General features: G+C 45.3%; 1 protein-coding gene across 1 annotated transcript in view; it reads left to right on the top strand.

The window, feature by feature from the left end:
- The window catches only part of LOC102378771 (thiamin pyrophosphokinase 1), a 344,925-nt gene that overhangs the window by 199,340 nt on the left and 121,538 nt on the right, over nucleotides 1-24,047 (top strand). The window contains exon 4 of the mRNA XM_006022162.3: nucleotides 15,301-15,370. Coding sequence (XP_006022224.3) covers nucleotides 15,301-15,370 — 70 coding nt within the window. The remainder of the gene's footprint in view (nucleotides 1-15,300; nucleotides 15,371-24,047) is intronic.

Raw genomic sequence — 24,047 nt, 5'->3', positions numbered from 1 at the left:
TTTTGATAAGGGTCGATGTATATCGCTCATTGACATAGAGCGCAACCCCTCCCCCTCTCTTCCCCATTCTATCCTTTCTGTACAGCTTATAACCCTCAATGTGTACTGCCCAGTCATGGGAAGAATCCCACCAGGTTTCTGTTAGCCCTACTAAGTTGTAGGTGTTTTCTGCAAGCAGGAGTGCTAGTTCATCCTGCTTGCTCCCCATGCTCCTAGCATTAGTATATAGGCACTTGAGCCCTGTGACTGGCGCCTTTCTTGCCCCCAGCTCTGATGCCCAAAGGGCCCCTTATTGCTTACCTGCTTATTGCTTACCCGTGCTGTACTGCTGGCCGCCCCATGGATTGCAGGTTCCCGATGTTCTCCTTCTTCAGGCTGTGCTGTCCTTCTGGGTGCCACATGGTTTGGTGGTCCACGGCTTCCCCTGCCCTCATCTTCCCCTCCCCCCAACGAGCCTAGTTCAAAGCCCACCAGAGGAGATCCACCAACCTAGAAGAGAACACACACTTACCTTTGGGGGACAGGTGAAGCCCATCCCAACTGAGCACGTCTCTCGTCGTGATGTGCAGGTCATTGTCAAGGAAGCCAAAGTCTGCCTCGAAACACCATTGCCGAAGCTGCCAGTTGGTCTGTCTAATGCAGTTCTTGTGTCGTCTTCCACGTCCACTCACTGGTAGGACAGAAGAAAATACCACCTGTGCACCTATCTCCCTCAGCACGCCGCCACTCTCTGACTTGTGACTTATGTCAGTTGAATATCTGGCCCTGTGTCTTAACAATAGTAAAACCTAGCAACAACAGGGTTAGGATACTCAGCTTCTATTTTCTCCATTTCAGATGTGTATTCTGTTGCAAAGTTTTAGATTCTGGGGGTGGGAATCATGCTCAGCTTTGATGCAAGTGTATGCAACTTCTTTCTTACCAATGGAATTATGTTTTCTACTATTAGGAACATACTTGTTGGTGGTCTATTTAAGTATCTTCTTTTTTTCTGTTCTGACTGAATTATATCAATGTAAATCCAGAATAGCTTAATTCATTTATGTGGCGTTACCTTAGATTTGCATCTGTGCAAATCTAGGCAGGATATGACTCAATGGGTAACATTGTCAAAGAACTCTTAGTGGCATGTAAGTCTCATTTTCAAATATACAGTGGGATGAAGATAGTGCTGGCTAACACTAATGTTAAGACAGACTGAAACTGAAAATATAACTCCTTAGTGTGATCTGAAAAGAGAAATTACACCTTTTTGGTATCAGTGCAAGAATGAATAAGGCTGGGTAGGGGAAAAAAGGCATGATGTAACATGACAGGAAAAGCACACAAATATATGGAGTAGACAAGGGATTATAATGCACTTATTAAATCAGTTTTAAAAATATACTGTTGGAATCAAGCCTGACTGGAGAGTGGGTTTACCGTAATCAATTCTTGCCATCTCTAGTTTCCTGCTAGTCCCTTCCTTTTGAATGTTTATTCTCCAGCGGTCTTCAGACTTTGATTTGAAAGTAAGACTCTGGGAGCATTTTTCAAATGACTTGCCAGTTGAATTAGATTTGTTCAGGAAATTATGCACTATAATATTTCAGTCTCCATTTAAAAAGATTATAATATCTGATTTTTTGTGTATGACTCTCAAATACTAGCGACAAAGCTTTCCTTCGCTGGCGTTACAGATGGATCCAAGAATAAATTGCATGTTGGGAAATGTACTCCGTAGATGTAAAGAGAACCATATATTTGAATCAAATCAAATCTGTAGGATTACACGGTCAATATATTTTAGGCTGCTTAGTGCTGGTAAGTGACTGAAAATAACCACCCAGTTTATCAGTAGCAAATCCAAGGTAGAAGAAGATTATAAATGAATCGGGCAGCCAAAAATATTTAAATTCTAGTTGTGACTATGGAATCTGAGCACTCGTCACTTTCCATTTCCCATCTGTTGCTCTAGATTATAACTTTACATCATTCCTGGAATTGAGGGGTGACAGTAAGCTACATGTCATCATGAGCAGAAAATGGAAGGACTTGTGTATTTTGGTAAAGTGCGAAAGTTGTTCACTGCTGGTCTATACTAGTAGCAGATTATTTTCATCTCCATGCTGCCTCTTCTCTGCTGGCCAGCACACAGTGGAGATGAATTCAAGGTCCTGCCCATTTTGTGCCTCTGCCCACTTACTCCTAACAGTGTTTAGAAATGTGGCTTTGGGTAAATTTGCTATCCCAAATGCTGACTCCTACAATGTGAATAGTTTGTGTGGAAGAATAAAAAGGTTATCTTAATTCCTCTTATTCTTATTCTTAGTGACATTATGCTTGTATAACAAAACTTTATACCTTTTCTGCAGGTTTCTTCATCTTATACAGAATATATATCTCAAATTATACTGTAATACCTAGGTGGCTAAGTAGACAATTTTGCTATTTGTGCAGATATATTCATGAGTGCTGTCAGTGCAGACTGTTTATTTCTTCCATTAAGGATAAAGATAGTTTACTTCTAAAGTTTGTTTGATGGAAATTCTGAATGGCAATTAAAATCACAGATAGTGGGAGCTTTCCATCATGCGTGTGGGCTCTCTATCTTTATCATGTCAGAAATCAATGATGCTACTATGGAAAACAATATGAAATGAAGAAATAAAAAGTCACAATCAAAACGTGAAGTCACTGTATGTCATATTGAATTATTAAGCAATCTAATTTTAAAACTTCACAAATACCATCAAAACTGAAACATCCTCATTTCACCTGCAAAAATCAGAAAATGGATATGAAAGAGACCCAGCGATATACACTTTGAGTTGTTTCAGTTTTAATTATAATCTGATATATATGTTCTTTGTAAGTTCAAGGTACCCGCAGATAAGGTATAAAGCTTTGTTAGATGGGCATAATGTTACTAAGAAATAATGAAAGAAATCTGATAGTTTAAGTGCAACTTTGTAGAGAAAAGCACTATGAAGTCAGTCCTGTAGTGAATAGGTAAAATTCCCATTGAAGTCTCATTGCCTTTAGAGTTGGATAAATTATTTTACTAATAACCAGTAATTTACATTATGCAGCCAGTAAATCACTAATGATCCACAAAGGATTTGATGTTGGTCCTCAAGTGCCAGATTTAATCAAATGATGATGCCAGCTCTCTTCCTCATTTCCTTACATAATTTAAAAACAGCAACTATGTTTCTGTTCAAAACATTTGTAAAACCAAAATATATTTCTAGACTGAAATGATGTATGCAAAGTTTAAATCCCTGGAGGACAATGGGTTTATAATGAAATTTCAGATACAGTCATAATGATAGGTGCAATCCTGTAGAGTGCTGAGCACTCCTGTGGGATACTTACAGCACTTTACTGCCAATGACTTATAACAGCACAAATGCACACCTGTACTATCTGTTTGGAAATGAACCTTTATATCTCTTTAATTTCACTGGTAATGCTGAGTATCCTGAGAGCAGATGGTATAGTTAATCATGGTTATTTCAAGCCCTGTGCAGCACTGAAAATATAAGGGCAAACACTGTACAAATAAATGTTGGTGACAAGAGCTAAGCATATTTAGTGTCAGATGAATGAGCTTAAGAATAGACATTTTTTAAATGGTCAGAAGTAGGCCATGTAGCAACATGAATGTCTTGTCTGCTGAGCAAGAAATTGCATAGATTTACTGAGTGGAGATAAATGTGCAAAGCAGACCTGCAGTGGTTCCAAAAATGCACACAGCTGAGTGGTGCTATATTTGGTATACAACAGCAGCTAAACACAATGCACACAACACGATGGGGTTTGAGTACTAACTGCATCCATCCTTGATCAGTAATCTGCAGTACAGAAATCCAAGGAGTCTGTGGAACAAGGCAGAAGTGACTAGAAGGAACACAAATCCAGGGACTTCCGTTGTTCCAGGTCACTAGCTATATTCCTTTAATGATGAGATGAAGATCATGTCAGTTTTATGGACTGTAACAAACATGACAGGTCGTTCTCTGCATTTCCACAATATATCTCACTTATAAATTAATGCCATAATGTCAAGACACTAATTAAATACGATTCTCATATCTGTTGATTACTCCAGCATATTAATTATGATAACCAGGTTACTGAATCAATAAATGATGCATGTGAACAGTTTTGCTCGGGAGAGGGGCAGGGGGTAAATAGCAGTAAAAGTTCAATAAAGCCTCTGGTTGTTAGAAAATGTTGCTGTACCCCAGTGTAGTATTGGTGGTCCATTAAGCTTGAACGTGAGATACAGTTTAATTTTAGTGCCCCTAAATTAAAGGTCCTTGTTGTACAACAACAGAATACATAATGTGGTGGTTGCAAGAAATTGCTCAAGTTTTATATATCCCATGAAGAAAAGCTATGCTTTAAGAGAAATATTTCCTTGCTCTCTTATGTATCTATATTTGATCTTTGGTCCAGGGTATTGTAGCTGACTGTGTTATACATGTAGAACCGGGGTGTCAAACTCCCTTGGCCCCTGGGCCAGATCTGGACTGCAAGGTACCTTTCTGGTAGGGTCCAGAATGGCCTCCAGACCCACCAGTGTCAGAGAGCCCCAGGGGTTAGTGCATCTGTTGCTTGCCCTCCACGGACTGTAGGGGGCAAAGACATTACACATAAATCGGTTTAAGTGATAAGAAACTGGTTTAAACCTGTAACAGAACAGACATTAAGTGCACATGAACCATTTTGAAAATGGCCAAAACTAGTTTGAGATAAATCTGGTTCAGTGTGAGATTTAACTCAGCAAATAGGCAGAGCCCTTTTCTCCCCAGCACCACCTGGGGTGACAAGGAACAATGGTAATAAGCTGATGGAGAATAGGTTTAGGTTAGAGATCAGAAGGCAATATTTTACAGTTAGGGTGGCCAAAATCTGGAACCAACTTCCCAGGGAAGTGGTCCTTGCCCCTACCTTGGGCAAATTCAAGAGGAGGTTGGATGATCACCTGTCTGGGGTCTTGTGAACCCAGCATTCATTCCTGCCTGTGGCAGGGGGTCAGGCTAGATGATCTGTTCAGGTCCCTCCTGACCCTAGCTATTATGAAACTATGAAACTGTTTTGGCTCAAAAAGGTTTATGCAGTGTTTGCCCCAAACCCCTTCTTGGTTTAAGTTAAACCAGAGTCCTCCAGCATCCCAGCATGCTCTCTGGGCTAGGGTCTCTGCTCCGGCTCAGCAGGGCTGGCCCCACCCCTCTGGTCTCTAGCCCAAGCAAGGACCGGCCCTAACGGAGACACCAGCTGGCAAATCCCCGATTAAGGCAAAGTGGGCAGGGCGGGGGTTAATTCTTCCCTCCTTCCCTCCTTCTCCTACGGGAGCCAGGGCCTTCCTGTTTGCCAGGGAGCAGAGGGGAGGGTACTGCAGCGGTGCTCCCTGGGGCTGGCAGACCCTGGCTGCAGGGCATAAGGAACGGATGGAAGAATCAACCCTTTTCCCTGCCACCTTCACCTTAACAGGGCCATGCTGGGGCTCTGTTCCGTACTGGGGGGGAACTGTTCCCCCTCCTCCTCCCCCTGGGGTGGGGTGCTCTGTGCGGCACTGGAGGGGGAATCCTGCTCCTGTTCCTCCTCCTTCCTCCCTCTGGAGTGGGGAGGGGGACTCTGCGAGGCTGCCCAGCCCCTGGAGGGGGATTCTTCCCCTGCTTCTCCCCCACCACAGGACAGGGAGCAGGCCTCAATGCCAGGCTGCCTGACCCTAGAGGAGGGCTCTTCCCCCTGCTCCTCTCCCCCTCCCCCACTGCCGCAGGGCAGGAGGGGGGGCTCTGTTGAGTTCTGGGGGTGCGGTGGCTCTTCCTCCTCTTCCTGCACCTGCTGCTGCCACAGGGCGGGGAGGGGGGCTCTGTGATGTGAGGCTGCCCGGCCCCAGAGGGGGACTCTTCCCCCCCACTTGCTTCTCCCCCTGCGGGGCAGGGAGGTGGCTCTGTTTAGTGCTGGGGGGGTACTCTTCTCCCTCCCCCTCCTCCCCCCGCCAGCCTAGCCTGGATCAGCTGGGGCGTGGAGAGCAGCTGTAACAGAGCTGTGGCTGCTGGGGGGACCTCGCCCCTGTGGCCTGAATTGGCCTCAATCAGCCCAGGCCGAGGCAGCCACATGATCTGGCGAGGCTGGGCCATGAGGGTGTGGCCACCCCCAGCAGCTGTGGCTCAATGACAGGGACGTTGAGCCTTCTCAGCAAGTGCAGCCTGGCCTGGCCCAGCATGCAGCTGGTGACTGCTAGCTGGGCTGGCTTGGAGGTGCTGTGGGGCTGCAGCCAGCCTCCGTGGTTCACGGCTGCTGGGCTCTGGGCCTGCCAGCACCTCCAAGCCAGCCCAGCTAGCCTGCTGCCTGGCCAGCCACCAGCCACACGTGGCCCCCAGACGGCTCCCACCTGGGCATCTTCTGCCTTCCACGGCGTCCGGGAGCTTGAGCTGGAGCTCCATGCACGGGGCAGAAGCTTCCCGCCCCCCCACCCAGAGCCGCATGGCGTGACAGCGGCAGCTGCAAATGCGGGGGGCAAAACAGCCCCCCACCCTGGCCAGCTTACAGCTGCTTGTTAGGCTGTAGCTCTGGGTGGTACACAGGGCAGGGACGCTGTGGTGGTGGCTGCCAGGCTTGGAGCCTGTTGCCACTTCTGAGCTGGCCCGGGAAGCCCACTCTGCAGCCAACCCCTACCTAGTGGGGCCAGACGCTGGCTGGCAGGGCCCCTTGTGGGGGACAGGGACCAGGGTTATTCCCCCTCCCTCCGGCATCTGGTGGAGGGGACAGGATGGGGCTTATTTCATCACTCAGCAGCAGGGGCGGCAGTTGGGGTGAGCAGACCTGGCTGCAGTCCCCCACGAGCAATGGGGCTAGAGGTGAGAATAACCCCCTCCCTGGCCACCTGTGCCTCAGGGGCTGCACTGGCCCACCACTGCAGCAGCAAGCGGGGAGTGCCTGGCATACCCGGCTCAGGTCCCTGCCGGTAGGACAGGGAGGGGGGAATTAAACCCCTCTCTGGCCAGTTCAGCCCAGACTGGCCTCATGCCCATCCCCCCAGCTTCCATGCAGCTGAGGGCGTGCTCTAGCGCCCCTTGCTTCTGGCCTGAGCAACTGCACGTATGTGCCTGCATGTTTATGCTGTTACAAACTGGTTCAGCCTAGCCAGGTTAGACTAACCTGCAAAGTTGGAATCAATTCATGCTCTGGCTTCTTGAATGTCTGTTCCTAGCCCATATGCCAGAATTCAGCATTGGGCTTTGTCCCCTTTCACCACAGCCCTGAATTTCATGCAGGAGTCCTGTGGGCTGGATGATACGGCTCTGTGGGCCGTATATTTGACATCCCTGGTGTGTAGAGCTTCTTTCCCTGCAATGTGCAATATTTTTGAAAATGCAGTCGTATAATCCTTATAATGCTGGTGGGGGAGGTATTTGATTTAGCTTGGTTTTTTTTCTGTTAGTAGCTGAATTACTTTTGTCTTGGTTCTAGCGTTCTGTTAATTTCTTCGTGGTTTTTTTTGTCCTCAGATTCCTAAGACCAAGTGGCATGTATTTTTATACCTTAAGGGGTTTCTTTTGTTTCCTTAGTATCTGATAACTTGTTTTCTTCAGTGTCAATGTCATTGTTGGCACTGGTACTGATGTCCTGGTTTCTGTCATTGAAGTGGTACCATTTACCAACTCATCTCAGAAGCATTACTCTAAAATGAATGAATGAATTAATTAATTAAAATAAAAAGAAGGATGTGAGTTTTTGAAAGCCATCTTCTGAAAGCCATCTCTTAGTAGAGTTGAGGAACATTTACTATAATTTGAATTCCAGACTCTCCTGTGCTGTGTATCTGCAGCTCCCAGGAAGCTCAGTAGTTGTTGCAGGTGGTTCAAGAAGCCCTCCAGTACTGTGCATCATAAATTAGCTATAAACTGAAGAAGGCTTTTAAGTCTTGGCCCAAAGCCATTTCTAAGTTCAGGAAAATACCTGGAGGTAACACCAGGGATACATTTCTCCCATAGTGAACGTGGTCCTTTTGCAAAATGAGCTGAGTTTCTTTCTGAAGTGTAGCTTATGGTGAAACTTCTAGGTCTGGCAAAGTAGGCCAAAGTTTAAAGCATCATCCCAGAGTTTGGATTCAGATGCAGGGTTGATACTACAGTGCACTGCCCACATGGGACCGCACTCCTTGAGATACCATATTTGGATAACATGCTTAATCTACAGCATGGTCTATCTAGGTAGGTGCTGAAAATACAGGATAATCTCTGTACCCTTGCTGATAATCCATATCTTGAAAAAACAAAAACAAAATTTGTGACTCTACGTTCTGTTCATAAATATGCCATTGATCATTGGCATGACCTCAAGTCCTTCATCCCTCTGTGCTTCTGTTCCCCCTCCTTTCCCCCTTACCTTCCCATTATTATTTCCATGTTAAGTTGTACATTCAGTGGGGAGGGAGCAGGGCCATCTCTGTGTTTGCATGCTTTCTAGTAAAAGTATTTTCTGTTTTAGTTAGGGTCTTTGAGTTTTGCTATACTACAAATAATAACTATCATTAATAGCAGTTTTACATGAGCTACTGCTGAAAGCTTGCACCCTGCTATATTTGCCTGTGGAATGGCCACACTTAAGCAGCTTCCAACCTGGTATTTGTAAAGCAATTTTATCTTTAATATAGAGGACACTATATAAAATCAGCCTCTATTATCTTTTCATAAAGAATTTCTCTCACTGAATCGTATGTTCAGAATTGCTGACTATCTCTTTTAAACCCACCCAAATAATAGTGTTACATGGTTTTATACCTAATACATATCATTACTTTTTATCAAGCAAGATTTTGTTCAGAGCTTTAAAAATAATGTGAGCTGTTGGCATTATGCCAATCAGTTAATTACCTGCTGGTTACCTAAAGCACCTGGGGCTTTGGTTCGTACTGATGTAAGTTATTAACTTGCTGGTAAAGGATCAGTACCTCATAAATGCTTTTCTAAATAACTTTACAGCACTGCTGAAGTGATAGGAATGAATATGTGGGGGAGCACTTTAATTTCCAGCTATGCAAGGTAACTATTTTAATTTGAGAGATTGCATAGTTGTGGCCCTGTGTGAGCAGTATGCAGGAGCCGAGAATTCTTATTTAGATATCTTCATTAGAGTCAAAATAGTACATATGCATGTACCATAGTAAGTGAGGGTTTACTTTAATTTTTCCTGGCTCCCCTTTATTTTGCTTTACTTTTTACATACATGCTTATTATTTATTTTTAAAAAAAGCCATTTGGTTGTGAAGTCATGCATCTCCATTGGAGCTATGCCTTTCTACAGCGTCTGAACATCCAGCCCGATTAAAAATAAACCAGTGGCTAAACATAGACTCTCTTCTCTGGCTGTAGGTAACAGAACTTCTTTGAATGCTAACACATTAACTCATGTAAACCATGGGAAAACAGATGGGCATTTTAACATCCCCAGAAAGCTAACAGACTTGGACTCTGTTGGACTGAACAGAGAAGTAGGTTCCAAATGCAAAGGCTATTTGCTAAGAATGCCCTGCCTGCAGTTCTCTTGTGCCTATAGTTAGAAAAAATGTCTCAGCTAACTTATTGCTGTGGTTTTTCCTCGGGAGAAAAGCAATTTCTCAGTTAGCCAGGTTTCACACATTACTGGATGTATAGATTACAAAACGATTATACGCTCTGAAACTAGCGGATGGCTAGCATAGCTCATAGAGCATGGTGCTCACAGTGCTATGTACTTCCCCTGCAAGGAATACTACCGGGTGAATAGGCTGCTAAATTCTGCCTTCAAAATGCTCTTTACAAATTATCTCCACATAAAAGGGAATTACAGGAATCCTCTCGTAAACTAAAAAGGGTCTGGGCAACTTGATCTGAAAGAAACAATGTATCTTTCCAGCCAAACATGATTAGGGCTGAAAAATGTGTTTTTTACCATTGCCATTATATAAATCATTCAAAATTAGGTGAATACCTAATAACACTCTGAAGTTGCAACCCAGTGTCACAAATAGCAGGTGAATTCCTTCACTTGAGCTTTCTCTGTTCTTCTGAGTTGGTTTCCCAAACTAATTAGAACTACTTGTCTTGTAAGGCTCAAGACTTCTGGGACCAATAGAAGTTAAGGGAGAACAAAAGGGAAATAGAGAAGGAAAAACAGGAGCTAGGGATTGGAGGAGCCTTGGACTGGCTTGATCAAAAAGATGAGAAAGTAATTCAGGGGCTGGTGGGAATTTCATAGATTTCATAGATTTCATAGACATCAGGGCTGGAAGGGACCTTGGAAGATCATCGAGTCCAGCCCCCCGCCCAAAGGGCAGGAAGTCAGCTGGGGTCATAGGATCCCAGCAAGATAAGCATCCAGTTTCATCTTGAAGGTGTTCAATGAAGGCGCTTGAACCACCTCCGGTGGCAGGCTGTTCCAGACCTTGGGGGCTCGGACAGTAAAGAAGTTCTTCCTTATGTCCAGCCTGAAACGATCTTGAAATAGTTTGTGACCATTCGACCTCGTCATCCCTTGGGGCGCTCTGGTGAACAAACGTTCCCCCAGATGCTGGTGGTCCCCCCTGATAAACTTGTAGGTGGCCATCAGATCACCCCTGAGCCTGCGCTTTTTCAGGCGAAAGAGCCCCAGGGCTCTCAGCCTGTCATCGTAGGGTCTGCTTCCCTGACCTCTGATCATGCGCGTGGCTCTTCTCTGGACTCTCTCAAGCTTCTCCACATCCTTTTTGAATTGTGGAGCCCAAAACTGGACACAGTACTCCAGCTGCGGCCTCACTAAGGCCGAGTACAGGGGGAGAAGCTGTAACATTGCAACAGCTTGAGCAAGTAGCGAAGAAAGAGAAATTGCAACAGCCTGAGCAAGTAGCTAAGAAAGAGAAATTAGGATGAGGGTCCAATAGAAGGAGACTGGAACAAGGAGCTAACACAGGAGAAGGCAGGGTCACAGAGGAGGAGTCCATAAAGGAAGCCTGTGACTAGTTGAGTGTGGAGACTGGTAGTGGTATGAGGCAAAGAGGATGGACTCTAGGGCCCCAGCACATGTTCACTTAATTGTGATGGAATCTGTTTCTTGATCCCACCAATTGCATCTCCTACCATGCCACACGTGTATGACAGGATATGCAATTCGGAGATCTGATCCCAGTCACACCATTACTATTTGCCAGTCTAAGGGTAGCCCAGGTTATGCTTCCCCTGCACCAGCAAGTAGAAAGCTGGGTGCCTGGTGAATCATTGCAGTCCCAGAATGAATTTGAGAATCTGGTGCAGTTCCAGTGCTGGTACTGCAGTCACCTGATTGTCAGTCTCAGTTCTGGGCCCACATCAGGGCCGGTTTGAAACTCTGGTGGGATCTCAAGGCTGGAACCAGCAATCAGCTGATTGTCAGTCTCAGCCCCTGAACCACACTGGAACCAGTTTGAGACTCCAGCGCAGTCCTTGGGGCTGAGACCTACAATCAGCTGATTGTTGGTCCCAGCCCTGGGGCCTCACTGAACCCACCCTTAGAGCCCTGCCATGCAGTTAGCATCGGGCTGCATGACTTAGCATCGGGCTGCATGGCAGGGACCCATCCACAGTTTAAGATGTGATGGAAACCAGCCACCAAGTTATTAGGCATATTTTGTGGAATAATTTTCTGGCCTGTTTCCCATTTTATCATGCCATTAAGTGCCTGAACATGTGGCCAAGTTGCTATTTAAGACGCGATTAACTGGTTAATTGCATCTGAACAACATCTTAAATGTTATATGTGCCAGGGGTCTGAGACTGTTAAGGGTAAAGAGACTGGGATTAACAACTGGGATTAACAACTGGGAGAGAGTAAAAGGCAAGATTAAGACAGAGCCAGGTTACAGGGGAAACACAGCAGTCAAGGTCTCTGGTCCAATGAAGCACATTTCCCTCCAGAATTTTGAATGAAACCCAATGTAGGTGAATTGTGAAACCTTCTAGCAAAGTATGCATCTTGTCCATCCTCCTCCCCCTGCCTTTACTTGCAAGTGACTGGTACACACAGATGACAATAATCTAATATTGTTACCAATTATTCCATTAACTCAAGTAGCAGTGACCTGTGCTATTGTTTCCTACTCTGCTAATGACTCATGGGGGCCAGTTGGATTCCATATGATGGAATTTTTTTTCCCAAATAACTAGGGCCCCCTAAACATGCAACTACAGGCAGTCCGCAATTTAAGAAGTTTCGAATTACAACGAATGTCACTTACAACATTTATAAATTGACACCCTGTTTCGACTACCTGACGTTAATTTTGATTTTATGATGCTTGATCTGATTCCATGCCATGCCAGCAAACAAGTTCGTTGCATCACCCATCTCCCTGGAGACCATCTGTCTAAACTTCCTTGGACACTTTCTTTAAGAAAGCAGACAAGACTCCAGAAAAACCTGCAGCCAAGACTCCTGAGAAGACTCTAGCTAAGAGCCTTTCAAAAAGTCCAGCAAAGTCATGTAAAAAAAGTCCTTCCAAATCAATATCATTGCTATTTATAATATAAATACATTAATGTAGCTATATTACTCACCTGTAATTGATTGAGTACAAATAACCAATTCTGGATTATTTTTTATGAAAATAGGGTATTGGGCCTTGATTCAGGAACCAATCCCCCATTTCTAACTTTGTTCCTATGGGAAAATCAGTTCCGAGTTATGACATTTCAACTTAAGATGAACCAATTGTGTCGTAAGTCTGAGGACTGCCTGTATTTTAAAAGACCTTTTAGTTTGCACAGTGTGAAGTTGTAAAGTTTCCAAATGGCTTCTCTGCCAGGTAGGAATATTTGGGGGGGAAAGACACTTAGGGTGTCTTACACCATTTTTCCTGATTCTGCAGATACTACTGATCTGGGAGAGATTGGATTCCCACTCTGGAGGCAAATGTGTCTATGTGGATAGCTGTGGGCATGCTCCTTTGCTTCTAAATTAACATTTCTTGTCCAGTAATACCTAGTGTCATAACTCAAAGGTATGATTTTGTGTGTGCTTCAGCACTAGAATTATTCCCGCCAAATTACAGCTTCGTTGCACAGTGGAGTTTTCTGCTGCAGAGGAGAACCCCGGTGCAAGGAAGAGTTTCCCGCCAATTTGGCGCTTCCTTTGCAGAGTGCATTGCTCAAGTTGCAAGAGAAATGCACGGTGCAAAGGAGTTCCCGCCACCCGCATGCAAATTGGTTCCCCGCTATTGGCTAGTTCTAAATTATTCCCACATGGCGGCTAACGATTGGCCTGTTAGCCGTATAAGAGGCTTGAGCGGTTTCCGCCCAAGCCGAAGAGGACTCCACATCCATCTCGCGGGGACTCTGGGGACACGGCCGGGGAATAGAGACCCTGTGTGAGATTCAGAGGAGTTTGGCGACCTGATCCATCGCCCACCTCTTCCCGTCTTCGAGCGATAATTCTTTATAAGACGTAACTACGAAGTTTCTGTTTCGGTGGCGCGCTTGTCCAGGGCATCCGGAGCTCTGTTTCCGTGGAGCCTAGCAAACTCCACGTGATCGTTTGTGTTGTTTTTGTCTGTAACTGCAACTCAAGCAAGTTTTCCAGCCTGCACCGCAACCATCTCCGGTGTAAGTAAACAATCTTTAAATCTACCGCTACAAGTCTGTGCCTAATTCTAGCTTGACGCGCGCCCTCTCCGACCCCGCGTGCCCGGGCTGCTGGCCACAGCCCGCGCAGAGCACAAAAAAGGGCCCGGCCCGCACACCTAGGAGCTACAGTTGAGCAGGAGACAGAATTGTGGCCAATTGTGTACCACAGTAGACAGGCAATTAGTAAGAAGCAGTCACCAATTAGAGTTTATAGTCCAACTTGATAGAACAGATGAAGGGTGAGAGGAGGTACAAAGGCTCGGAAAAATTAAGAGATTTGCCCCCAGATGTCACAGGAATTTAGTGACTTAACCAGGGATAGAACTCAGGTTTCCTGAGTCCTGTTCCAGTGTCCTATCCATATTTTTTCTGAGAGATGCTGTTGCTGACAGAGGAATAATGTTATTGTGCAGTAGCAATTGCAGAAAAAAAAGTCAGAAGGAAGATAGGAAAACTGTATTCTCACAGGGACCTCAATGGAGTTGGCAGGTGCTGACACATCAGAAATCAGTGGATATCTTGTTATACCAGGGGTACCTTACAGATTTCCTACTTCAGAAATGGTTTTTCAGAGTCCCTAACTGTCAGCTGCCTTATTCCAGATATATTATATTGGAGTCTCTTCTCACTTCTGGGTTTGGAGACAAAGGTCTAATCCACTTCCTATAGCCTATATATTGCTGCTAACTAGCTGGAATGCTAGTATAAAATAGCCATTTGCATGTTAAAGTCATTGTGAGTGGACTGTGTGCCTAGCAGATTAGAGTACATTTCACTCTGATAATAGTTAAGTTAAAAATAAACTCTGGGGTAAAAATGTGCTTGTTAGTGTTATTTAAACCATTTAAGTTTTTAATATGAAATATCTCCTAAGGCAGTTCGGTGTTAGGGTGGCATCAACACTGATTGTGGTTTTAATTCTTATGGACCAGGCTAGCTCAAGATGTAATACCTAAATATAACCCATGTATTTTATTTCACTTAACCAAGCAGTATGTAGAGCAGGCTGTTGTCTTGGTTTAGCTTCATACCAAGTGGTGACTTGTGAGATGTAAGAAAAAAATGAAACAAAGAAAAAACCAGGACAGGTTCAGACAACAGTGCTTTTTATAGCTTATTCCATTTTGTGCCCAAGTCATTGTGTAGGTTCTGTTACTTAAGATCCTGACAACATGGGAATGTTCTTATGTTTTAGGTGTGAATGTAAATCAAATTTAAACAAGTACAGATCCATGTGGACACTTTTAGTTTAGTTTTAAAGTGATTTTTTGTTCAACTAAAGTTGACTGGGAACAAGCTAAACTGAAATAAACCATTCCTCCGTTGAAGTTAGTGTTTGTTTGGGGATGTGCATTAGCTTCAGTTTGTATTTAGACAGTGCCTAAGAAAGGAAGAGAGACAAAGAATGATTTTATGGTTGAAATAAAGAGCTGGAAACCAGAAGATATCTAGATCTTATTTGCTGCAAACATGAAGTATGACTCTGGGCAAATGGAATAACCTGTATACTTGTGTCTCCCTATCTCACATAATTGGGATAAATGCTCCTCACAGTACTTCCTATTGTAAGGCTTATTGTAAAGTCCCCTAACATCATTGTGATCTGTGCCACAGACATGTCAATATGTGAACAAATACAAAATGTTGTTTACAGTGGCAGTTCCTTGACATTTCATTTATTTACTTGCAGCTGTCTTGAGAGCATGTGCTGATGGAGGTGCTAATCGTTTGTATCAGATCACAGAAGGAAATCAGGACAGGTATGATGATGATAATTTTATACCATACCTTTAATTTCAGGAGAATTAATTGATGGGCTGATTGGTACTGTAATCTGTCTTTTTTTTTACCGGTATACGTGTGTGTATGTATATAATATTTAAATTTCATTAACGCGCCATGAATTTTAATTTAGAATGCAAAGAAACAGCTTTGTGTTCAGGAAAGGGGGTCCCCTGCCCCCCCCCCCAATAGTATTTTAATAGACTAGTGATAACACAGTTGAAATTAATAAATACTAAACACCTTAAAATACATCATTGGCTGTTCTGGAGGTGACATTTACACCACTATGAAGGAGAGACCAATATCATTTACTTTTCTGTAATTACTTATGAGTTATGAGTTCTTTCCTCTCGAGGCATGATTGATACATCCCCTTAAAAAGTCATTATGTTCTTTTGCTATCTTCTGCTCCAGTCTTTAAGTGGTGAAACACAGCTGACAAGCTTATGATATGAGGGGAAAATGCAATGAAGGGGTTACAGTCAAGGGAGACTGTATTTGAGCAAATGATTTGTTTTTCCTTGATAACCCCTGTAAGTGATATACTGTGTTCTTATATGCAATACAGGTAAGGAATCACTAGTGTCATCTGCATGCCATCTCATTTAATTAATGAAGATCAATATAGGGGTTATGTAAATGTGTTTTTGTAGAAGTGGTAATACATAGCAAAATATCTTTTGCCCATTGTATTTAATGATTTATTAAATCTGTGTTCTAGTATAACTTTCAGATGCATGAATCAACCTTTTTCATTTGTAATAATAGCTGCTTGACATATTTTTCTTCATACTTCATTCATTCAGCAGAATTGAGTCTATGATACAGTAAAGCCCAGCCCCAGGAGGTATGTAGTAGAGGAAATCCTGTAGTAACTCAAGGAGGATTGGATGTTGCTTCCTCTTCCTTCTTCCTGGCAAATCACTCACAGAAACCTAAACTCTGTAAGAAACTGTGTTGCTCTCCCTTCCAAGTCAGTTCAAGGGTCACTGCATCCAGAATAGGAAAAAAAGGAGCTGAGATGCGAATGTAAGCCTAAGAGCCTCCCTAGACATTGATTGCTATTTCAAATCTGTGTTTTGTGAAGGAAGTTGTAAAGGAAATTACATCAAAATACCATTGGATTTGAAGTGAAGTCATGAAAAACACAATTCAATGTAGAGTTTTAAACATTTAACAAAATATGTTTTTTCTTTTAAAGTATATTAGAATTGATCAAGAACCTTTTGGTACTATGCTCAAACCCCAGGCCACGGGCCAGACCCAGCCCACGGAGTTGTCATCTGGCCTAGGAATGTGGGAATTTGGCAGTGCGGGAGCAGCAGCAGCAGTAATTACCTCTCCCCTACTGCCAGATTTCCAGACCTACGGGGAGCCCAGCAGGCCAGATAATGTGACCCTGCATGCTAGATCAGGCATGTAGGGCTGGGCCAAGGCGATGCACAAGACCCAATCCAGGCATGTGACCCAATCCTGGCAAACAGGGTCAGGGCAAGCAGAGTGTGAGGCCTGGAGCTGGGGCAGCATGAGGCCCAATGCCATGCACCAACCTTGTAAGGCATCTGAACCATGGACTGGTCCCATAGCACTCATTGAGCTTCTGGGGCCCAAAGGCTAAGCACTAGTGTTTTGGTATATTTTGATTGATTTGGTCAAAGCTTCACAAATGTTTAAGTATAATTGAAGCCAGTCAGGTAGTAAAACTAGATCTAAAGACAGTAAAAAAGAGAAAGGCCTAACTAGCTGGTAGATTGAGGAACTGTGTGCTGCCTACTTGTGTTTAACCGAGGGATGTAGTTGGGGGAAATCGCAGCTAAACTTGTCCTTGCCTATATGGGGCACATAGTGCCATGAATTGCCAGGAACTGATGAATGCAAAAGTTGAGATGGGCACCAGCCACTATCTTGTCATGCAAGAATCAGAATGCCTCCATGCTTGTTGTTTTTTCTTTTCCCTTGTCTCTTCTTACAGAGACAGACATAGTCTGGCCTTTAATACAACTTGAAACCTGTTTGACTCCATTCAGGCAGTTTCCTTTGATCAAAATGTTTTGCAGAGAGAGACGAAAGATCTGTGAAATATAGGCAATGATGTTTAGCACTCTCATCTTACTTTTTTCAATAAACCATTCATCTCTCTACCACTCACCTTTCTTTCAGTTAATATAAATGTAAGTCAGAATAAATAGCCAATTATACCTTGACTGAATAGTTTTATCCAGTCTTCACACACTTGGCCCTTGGAGTAGGTTTGTTTGAGGGGAAGTATCTATATTATGCCATCAAAGTCATATTGAAAAGTAATTCCTGTAGGATTTGGTATTTATCTTTAAAGAAACTAATTCTGTTGGAAAGAATATTAATTTACTTTTCTAAAGTAATATTTCTCTAAATTCACTGCCCAGAATTATTAAAGAGCTGTCTGCTCAGAGACTACTGACATGTTAATTATTTTTTTAATGCATAGTTCTCTATTTTAAAATTCTATTTCATTAATTCAGAGCCTTCGTAGCTAATTGTAGTGAATCACCACTGAAAGGCCCGAGTGGATTAATTTTAGACTAATTGCTGTATTTAAGGGATACTAATAAATTTGAGATTTTAGGTCTGATTCTTATTTATACAAATGTTACCAAACACTGCCTTGGCAGTGTAAGGGAGCTGTAGGTGACAGCCAAATACAACAAGGTAACAAAAACTTGGGATACATGGGAATCAGGGGCCTTTATGTTTAGCCATTTAGTAAAGTACAGGCTGTGCCTCATGAGGAGGGTGTTTTCTGGAAATGAAGTAATTGCAGACTTTTACACAGGGTGCATCTCACCTATGTCCTTTCTCACCTCATAGCAACTCCTGCTGCAGATTGTATTCAGAGAGTCAAGGATTGAGTCTAGGGTCAGCCTGCTCCTTGCCCCTTTGCCGCTTGCCTGCTTACAAGTTGATTGATCACGTGTTAACTTCCTCAAAGTGCATTTTCTCTCCCACTTTCCCTTCACATACAAAGCTTATGCCTCAATTTTCAATCCAGGTAAACCCTATGGTCACAAGGGAGCTCATGTCCCTGTATTCCAGAGAAATGGTGTCAAACTCATAAGGTCTAGTGGACTGGATGATGGGTGCAGAGCCAGACCACAGGATGGATTGGGCCCACAAACCAGTTACACATGCTAGATTCAGTGCATAAAGCTGATCCAGTGCAGGCACCACGACCACCTGGACCGGCCCTGTGTGCTGTGTGCTGCACATGTGCCAGAACCAGCACTGTGCACTTTATGTAGCATGCACTGTAACTGGCCCTGTGCACCACCATGTGGAGGTCTAGTCCAAAACCCACAGACAGCACAGCAGGCCAAGTGATAAGGCTCTGTGGGCTGGATTCAGCCCACGGGCTATGTGACAGGGGAGTAGTGGGGTGCTACTATGCTGAGTCACCCACCTCACTGTGCCTGGCCCAAAAACACGCTTTGGGAGTGTCCCATGAGGCACCTGCATCCAACCGCCCCCCTTCCTGGAGACCTCCTACAATGCTGCCATCACCCAGGCACTGGTCTCTGTTAGGGCTCTGTGCAGCCCAACCCAGCCAGCCTTGGGGGTGCTTTGCCCACTGGAAGTGTTTCTGAGTTCTCCTTACAGCCTGGAGCCTCCCAACATTACTCTCAGGTAGGACTGAATTAATTAATAAACAGCTGAGCACTGCTAGGAGTGAAACACATCTCTGACCCCTCTCCCCATAGGCATTCACAGCTAGGCACGCTGGGCCAAATAGCCCTTTATTGATCAGAGAGAGAGAGAGAGAATGGGGGTGGGTAGAGAACAAAGGAAGTTTAAGAGAATAGCAAATCACCTTGAGCAAAACAGAATAAATAGAGCCTTTCCCATGTAGGCTTGTGGCCCTTTTAACATGCGGCTAAAACTTAGCTCTAATTTAGTAACCAGAATCCAGATTTCTACTCACAAAACTTCCAGAGAGCCTATCTCTTATGGAGGCACATCTTTCTGTGTTGTTGTTTCCCAAAATGACTGCCTGTCCCCTTCCCAAAATGCCTTCTGCAGGACAAAGGAAGAGCAAGCTTCCCCTTCCCTTAGGAAATTTTTTCAGCCTAGTCACCTAGATGACCAGGTAACTGAAACCAGGCAGTGTGAAAAAAACAGAAGGGGATGGGCTGTCTCAGTATAGAGGTGAGGCACACTGAGGAGGATTTCTTCACAGGCTACATCTTTGACACCCCCTGCTCCACAGTACTACATAGACTAGGTCATAATCTAGCCCCAACTCATTAGTTTAAACCAGTGGTTAGCAACCTCGTTAGATGCAAGGCACCCCTCGGAAAAAGCCAGCTCTTAGCGCTTATTGGTTTTGTGACTGTGGAAAAATAGTAGAGCAATTCTTCTGTTGTGGAGAACTCAAAGCCCATACATAACTGGTCAGAAATTTTTTAACACAGTGGATTTTTATTTGTAATCTAGGGTTGTCTTGTGAATCATATGCAAGTACCTTAACTGTGCTATTGAGTAACACCCTATGACACACTGAAAAGATCTCAAGGCATCCTGGTTGAGACTCACTGGCTTAAATATGTTGTATATGTGAATCTGGGCTAATTGATTTCTATTAGGGATTCACCAATAGAGGTTTTTGAACTGATACCAATGTGCAATTTTTAACAAGCCATATTGGCTGATACTGATCCGATATCTGATATGGAGCCCTGCAGCATGGATAGCAATGTCTGGCTGAATAATCTGTTGTAGGGGAAGGGGTGGGGGGAGGGAAGGGGTGTGGTGGAGGCAGATTGAGGCCCCTGTGGTGAGGGAGAGAGGGGGGCTGGAGCAGGGGCAGTGGCAGACGCTGCACAGCAGGGGTGAGGTGCAGGATGGAGCCGTGAAAAGCTCATTTGGGGGCCATGGGGGGGCAGTTCCCACTGTTGTGCGCACCCCGGGAGGGCATAGGGGCCGTGTGCCCCCAGATCTGCACGTGGGGCAAGGGTGGGCTACCACTGTGGGCTGGTGCCAGGTTGGCACTGAGCTCTTCCCGGTGGGGGCTGGCCTGGACTGCGCTTGAGGCGGGCAGCAGCAGTGCTTGGAAGGGGCTATGGGGGGCAGGGGGCTGCAGTCACCCCAAAATTTGCTGTAGCAGCCCGGTCCAGCTGCCCTCCACCCCCACCCCCCACCGGGACAAGCTTGGTGCCACCCCAGCCTATGCCTGAAGCCTGCCCCTCCCCGTGCACAGATCTGGGGGCACATGCCCCCATGCCTCCTGGTGTGTGTGCAGCGGCAGGAGCCACCCCCATCTCCCCCAAACCCCAAGGCGATCCATTCACTGTTCCATCCTGTGCCCTGCCTTGGCTGTGCAGCACCTGCCTCAGCCCCACTCCTTCCCTCACTGTAGGGGCCTTGATCTGCACCTCTCACGCCCCTTCCCTTCCCTTTCCTCACCCCTTCCGCCACAACAGACTTACCAGCCAGGCCCAGCTGCTCTCCATATTGCTGGGCTGCTCTGTGGCTGCGCACATGCATGGAGCATTTTTAGATTATCAGCTATATCAGCCAAAAAAAAGCTGATTGCTGATAATGTCAATTTGCTATCAGTGCTGATCCAATATTGGACTGATATATCAGTGCACCTCTAATTTCTGCAGTGAAATTAAAAAACAACTAGAATTAATTTTATAAAGAGGCTTTAGAGGGTGTTATGTGTCAGTCAGAGATGGTTGGTAATTTCTTAATTTTAATTGTTTTTATTTAAAAATGGTGAATTTTGGATACATTGGTCCAATATAAAGAAAACTGGCTGTATCAGATATCGGCCTGATGGGGTCAGTAATTTGGCCAATAAATGGCTGTGCTGTGCACAGCCACAGTGCAGCATTCAGGTAGTGAGGAGCACAGCTGGCAGCATGGAGAGCTGCCTCCAGCTGGTAAGTCCAGTGTGGTGGAAGGGAAGGGAAGGGATGTGGGAAGGGCAGATTAATGCCCCACCATGATGAGGGAGGGGACAGGGGCAGTGGCAAGTGCTGCCCAAGTGGGACAGGGGCAGGGCCGGAGCCACAGCTCATGGAGGGGAGGCAGCTCCTGCCGCTGCTTGCACCCCAGGAGATATGGTGGGGCATGAGTCCCCCAGATCTGGGTGGTGTTGGCTGCAGCCAGGACTGCACGGGGCTCTTTTCAGTGGGGGCTGGGCTTGGAGCAGGTGCCGGCAGTGCTGGGAGGATGCTGTATCCACTCCAGATTTTGCCGCACCTCCGCTCCCAGTAGCACCAGTGTCAGCTGCCTGGCACAACCCTGGCTCTTCCTGGCACGTGGGTGGAGGTGGGGCACTGAGCCAGGGCTGCACCGGGGGGCTGGCAGTGGCGATGCTGGGGGTGGAGCGGCGGTGAAATTTGGGGTAGAAACAGCACTGCCAGTGTCTGTTCGGAGCCCAGCCCCCGCCAAGAAGAGCCCTGCACAGCCCCGCTACAGCCTGCCCCATCCCACCCCATGCAGATCTGAGGGGCACATGCCCCTCCCATGTCCTCCTAGGGTGCAAGCAGCAGCAGGAGCTGCCTCCTCACCACCATAAGCCACGACTCCGTGCCCCCCATCCCCTGCCCTGCCTGGGCAGAGCCTGCCTCTGCCCCGTCCCTCACCACAGGGGTGTTGATCTGCCCCCTGACATGCTCCTTCCTTCCCGTGTCCCCTTCCACCACACCAGATTTACCAGCTGGAGGCAGCTGTATTGGAAATTGGGTCGGTACTGGCGGATATTCCTCCTTATATATAAGCTGTCGGTATCAGCCCCAAAAATCTCTATCGGTGCACCCTTGAATTTTGGTAATGAATAATTTATCAAATCTTTCAGCAACTAAGTGCTGACAAATTTGAAAATTCAGCATTTCAGCTATAAAAGGGACAATTTTGGAATTATTTTTCAAAAATGTTTTCAGTCAGCTGTAATACACAACGAGGAGTTTCATTAAAAATGAGATATTCATCTTGCTTTATTGTGCCTGTTCATCTTATCTCTTTGTGTATTTCATTGAATTACAATGAAGCTGAAATATCTATTCTTCAGTTAAGTTGCTACTTTATCATTTCACTCCTAACAACTCTTTAACACTTTCTGATTAATTCTTAAGGCATTAATTTAACTTGCATGTGACTAGCATTCTGAGGGCAAAGGGCAGATGATGCATTAACAATGCTGTACTATTGATACTAGGAAAAAACCCAACAACCCTAAACATTAGTTTCTAAAATGGTGATAAATATTTGTGTGTTTTACTTGGATTTTACAAGCATTAAAACCTTTATGCTGAAATAAAGTAATTGATAGAAGAGGAAGTATGGTATCCTATGTGAAATGCTTTTTGCCTGGGACATGTGTTCAATTCCTGTTGGTGCCCCTGACTTCCTGTTTCTGTTTTGGTATAGATCTGAGTTCTAAGAGCATTGTTAACTTTCAGTTTGAACTTAGCCTCTTGAATAGTCCCTCTTCCTTTTCCTTTTATTTTAGTTTTTTCACTCTGTTCTGTTCATTTGGGACATACTGCTCCATGCTGAGTCATGCTTTCTACATGGAAAATTCATGAGACAGACATAATAGGCTATAAGAAGCACAATTAATCATATGATTGTCCTCGGAGTCAAATTTCCAAGATAGTATATCTTTATTTAATGTTAATCATAGCAGTATACTGGGCTGCATCAGTAGGAACATTGCCAGGAGATCCAGGGCAGTGATTATTCTGCTCTATTTGGCAGTGGTAAGGCCACATCTGGAGTACTGTGTCCAGTTTTGGGTATCCCACTACAGAAAGGATGTGGACAAACTGAAGAGATTCCAGAACAGGGCAAAATAAAAATGGTTAGAGGGCTGGGGCACATGACTTGTGAGGAGAGGCTGAGGGAACTGGGGTTATTTAGTCTGAAGAAGAGAAGACTGAGAGGGAATTTAATAATCGCCTGTAACTACCTGAAGAGTGGTTACAAAGAGGGTGGAGCTAGACTGTTATTAGTGGTGGCAGATAACACAACAAGGAGCAGTGGTCTCAAGATGCAGCAAGGGAAGTTTAGGTTAGGTTGGGGTGGCTAATTATTTGGGCCCACAGGCCACAAATGGAGTTTTGATGAGCTGTCGCAGGCTGGGTTGGCACCCTTCCCTCTTCCTCCTGCCACGCAAAAAAACACCAAAACTCCCTATGTGGTATGGCGCTGCAGGCAGGCAGCAGTGTTCAGGAGTAGGATGGGCCCTCTGCACCACTCCAAAAGGGGCCAAGCCTCACCTGCTCCCACCCAGGGCAGCCTGCACTGCTCTTCCACTCCCCCATGCCCGTCAGCCCAGACCCAGCCAGTGGGCACAGCTTACCAATGGGGCTGCTCCTGGTGCAGCTTCAGCTGCCCAGGTGCTGCTCGGCACTGCTCCTGCCCCTGCTGTGCTGCTCTGAGTGGGGAGGAAACTTCAGCTGGGAAGCTCCTGCCGCAGTGAACAGGGCTTTGGCTCCAGTTCCTGGCCACCTTCCACCCACTCGGCTGCCTGCAGGTGGCTGCTTGTCACACCATGCGGATGGAGTGGCTGGAAGGCAGCTGGGAGCTGAAGCTGGAACCCTACGCACTTGGGCAGGAGCCACCTGGCTGTAGCTTCCTCCCTGCCCAGAGCAGCGCCGCCGGAATAGG

The sequence above is a fragment of the Alligator sinensis genome, unplaced genomic scaffold, assembly GCF_000455745.1.
Source record: "Alligator sinensis unplaced genomic scaffold, ASM45574v1 scaffold213_1, whole genome shotgun sequence".
NCBI classification, from domain to species: Eukaryota; Metazoa; Chordata; order Crocodylia; family Alligatoridae; genus Alligator; species Alligator sinensis.
Note: the sequence above shows the minus strand (reverse complement) of the source record. Positions and strands in the feature narration are given on the sequence as shown.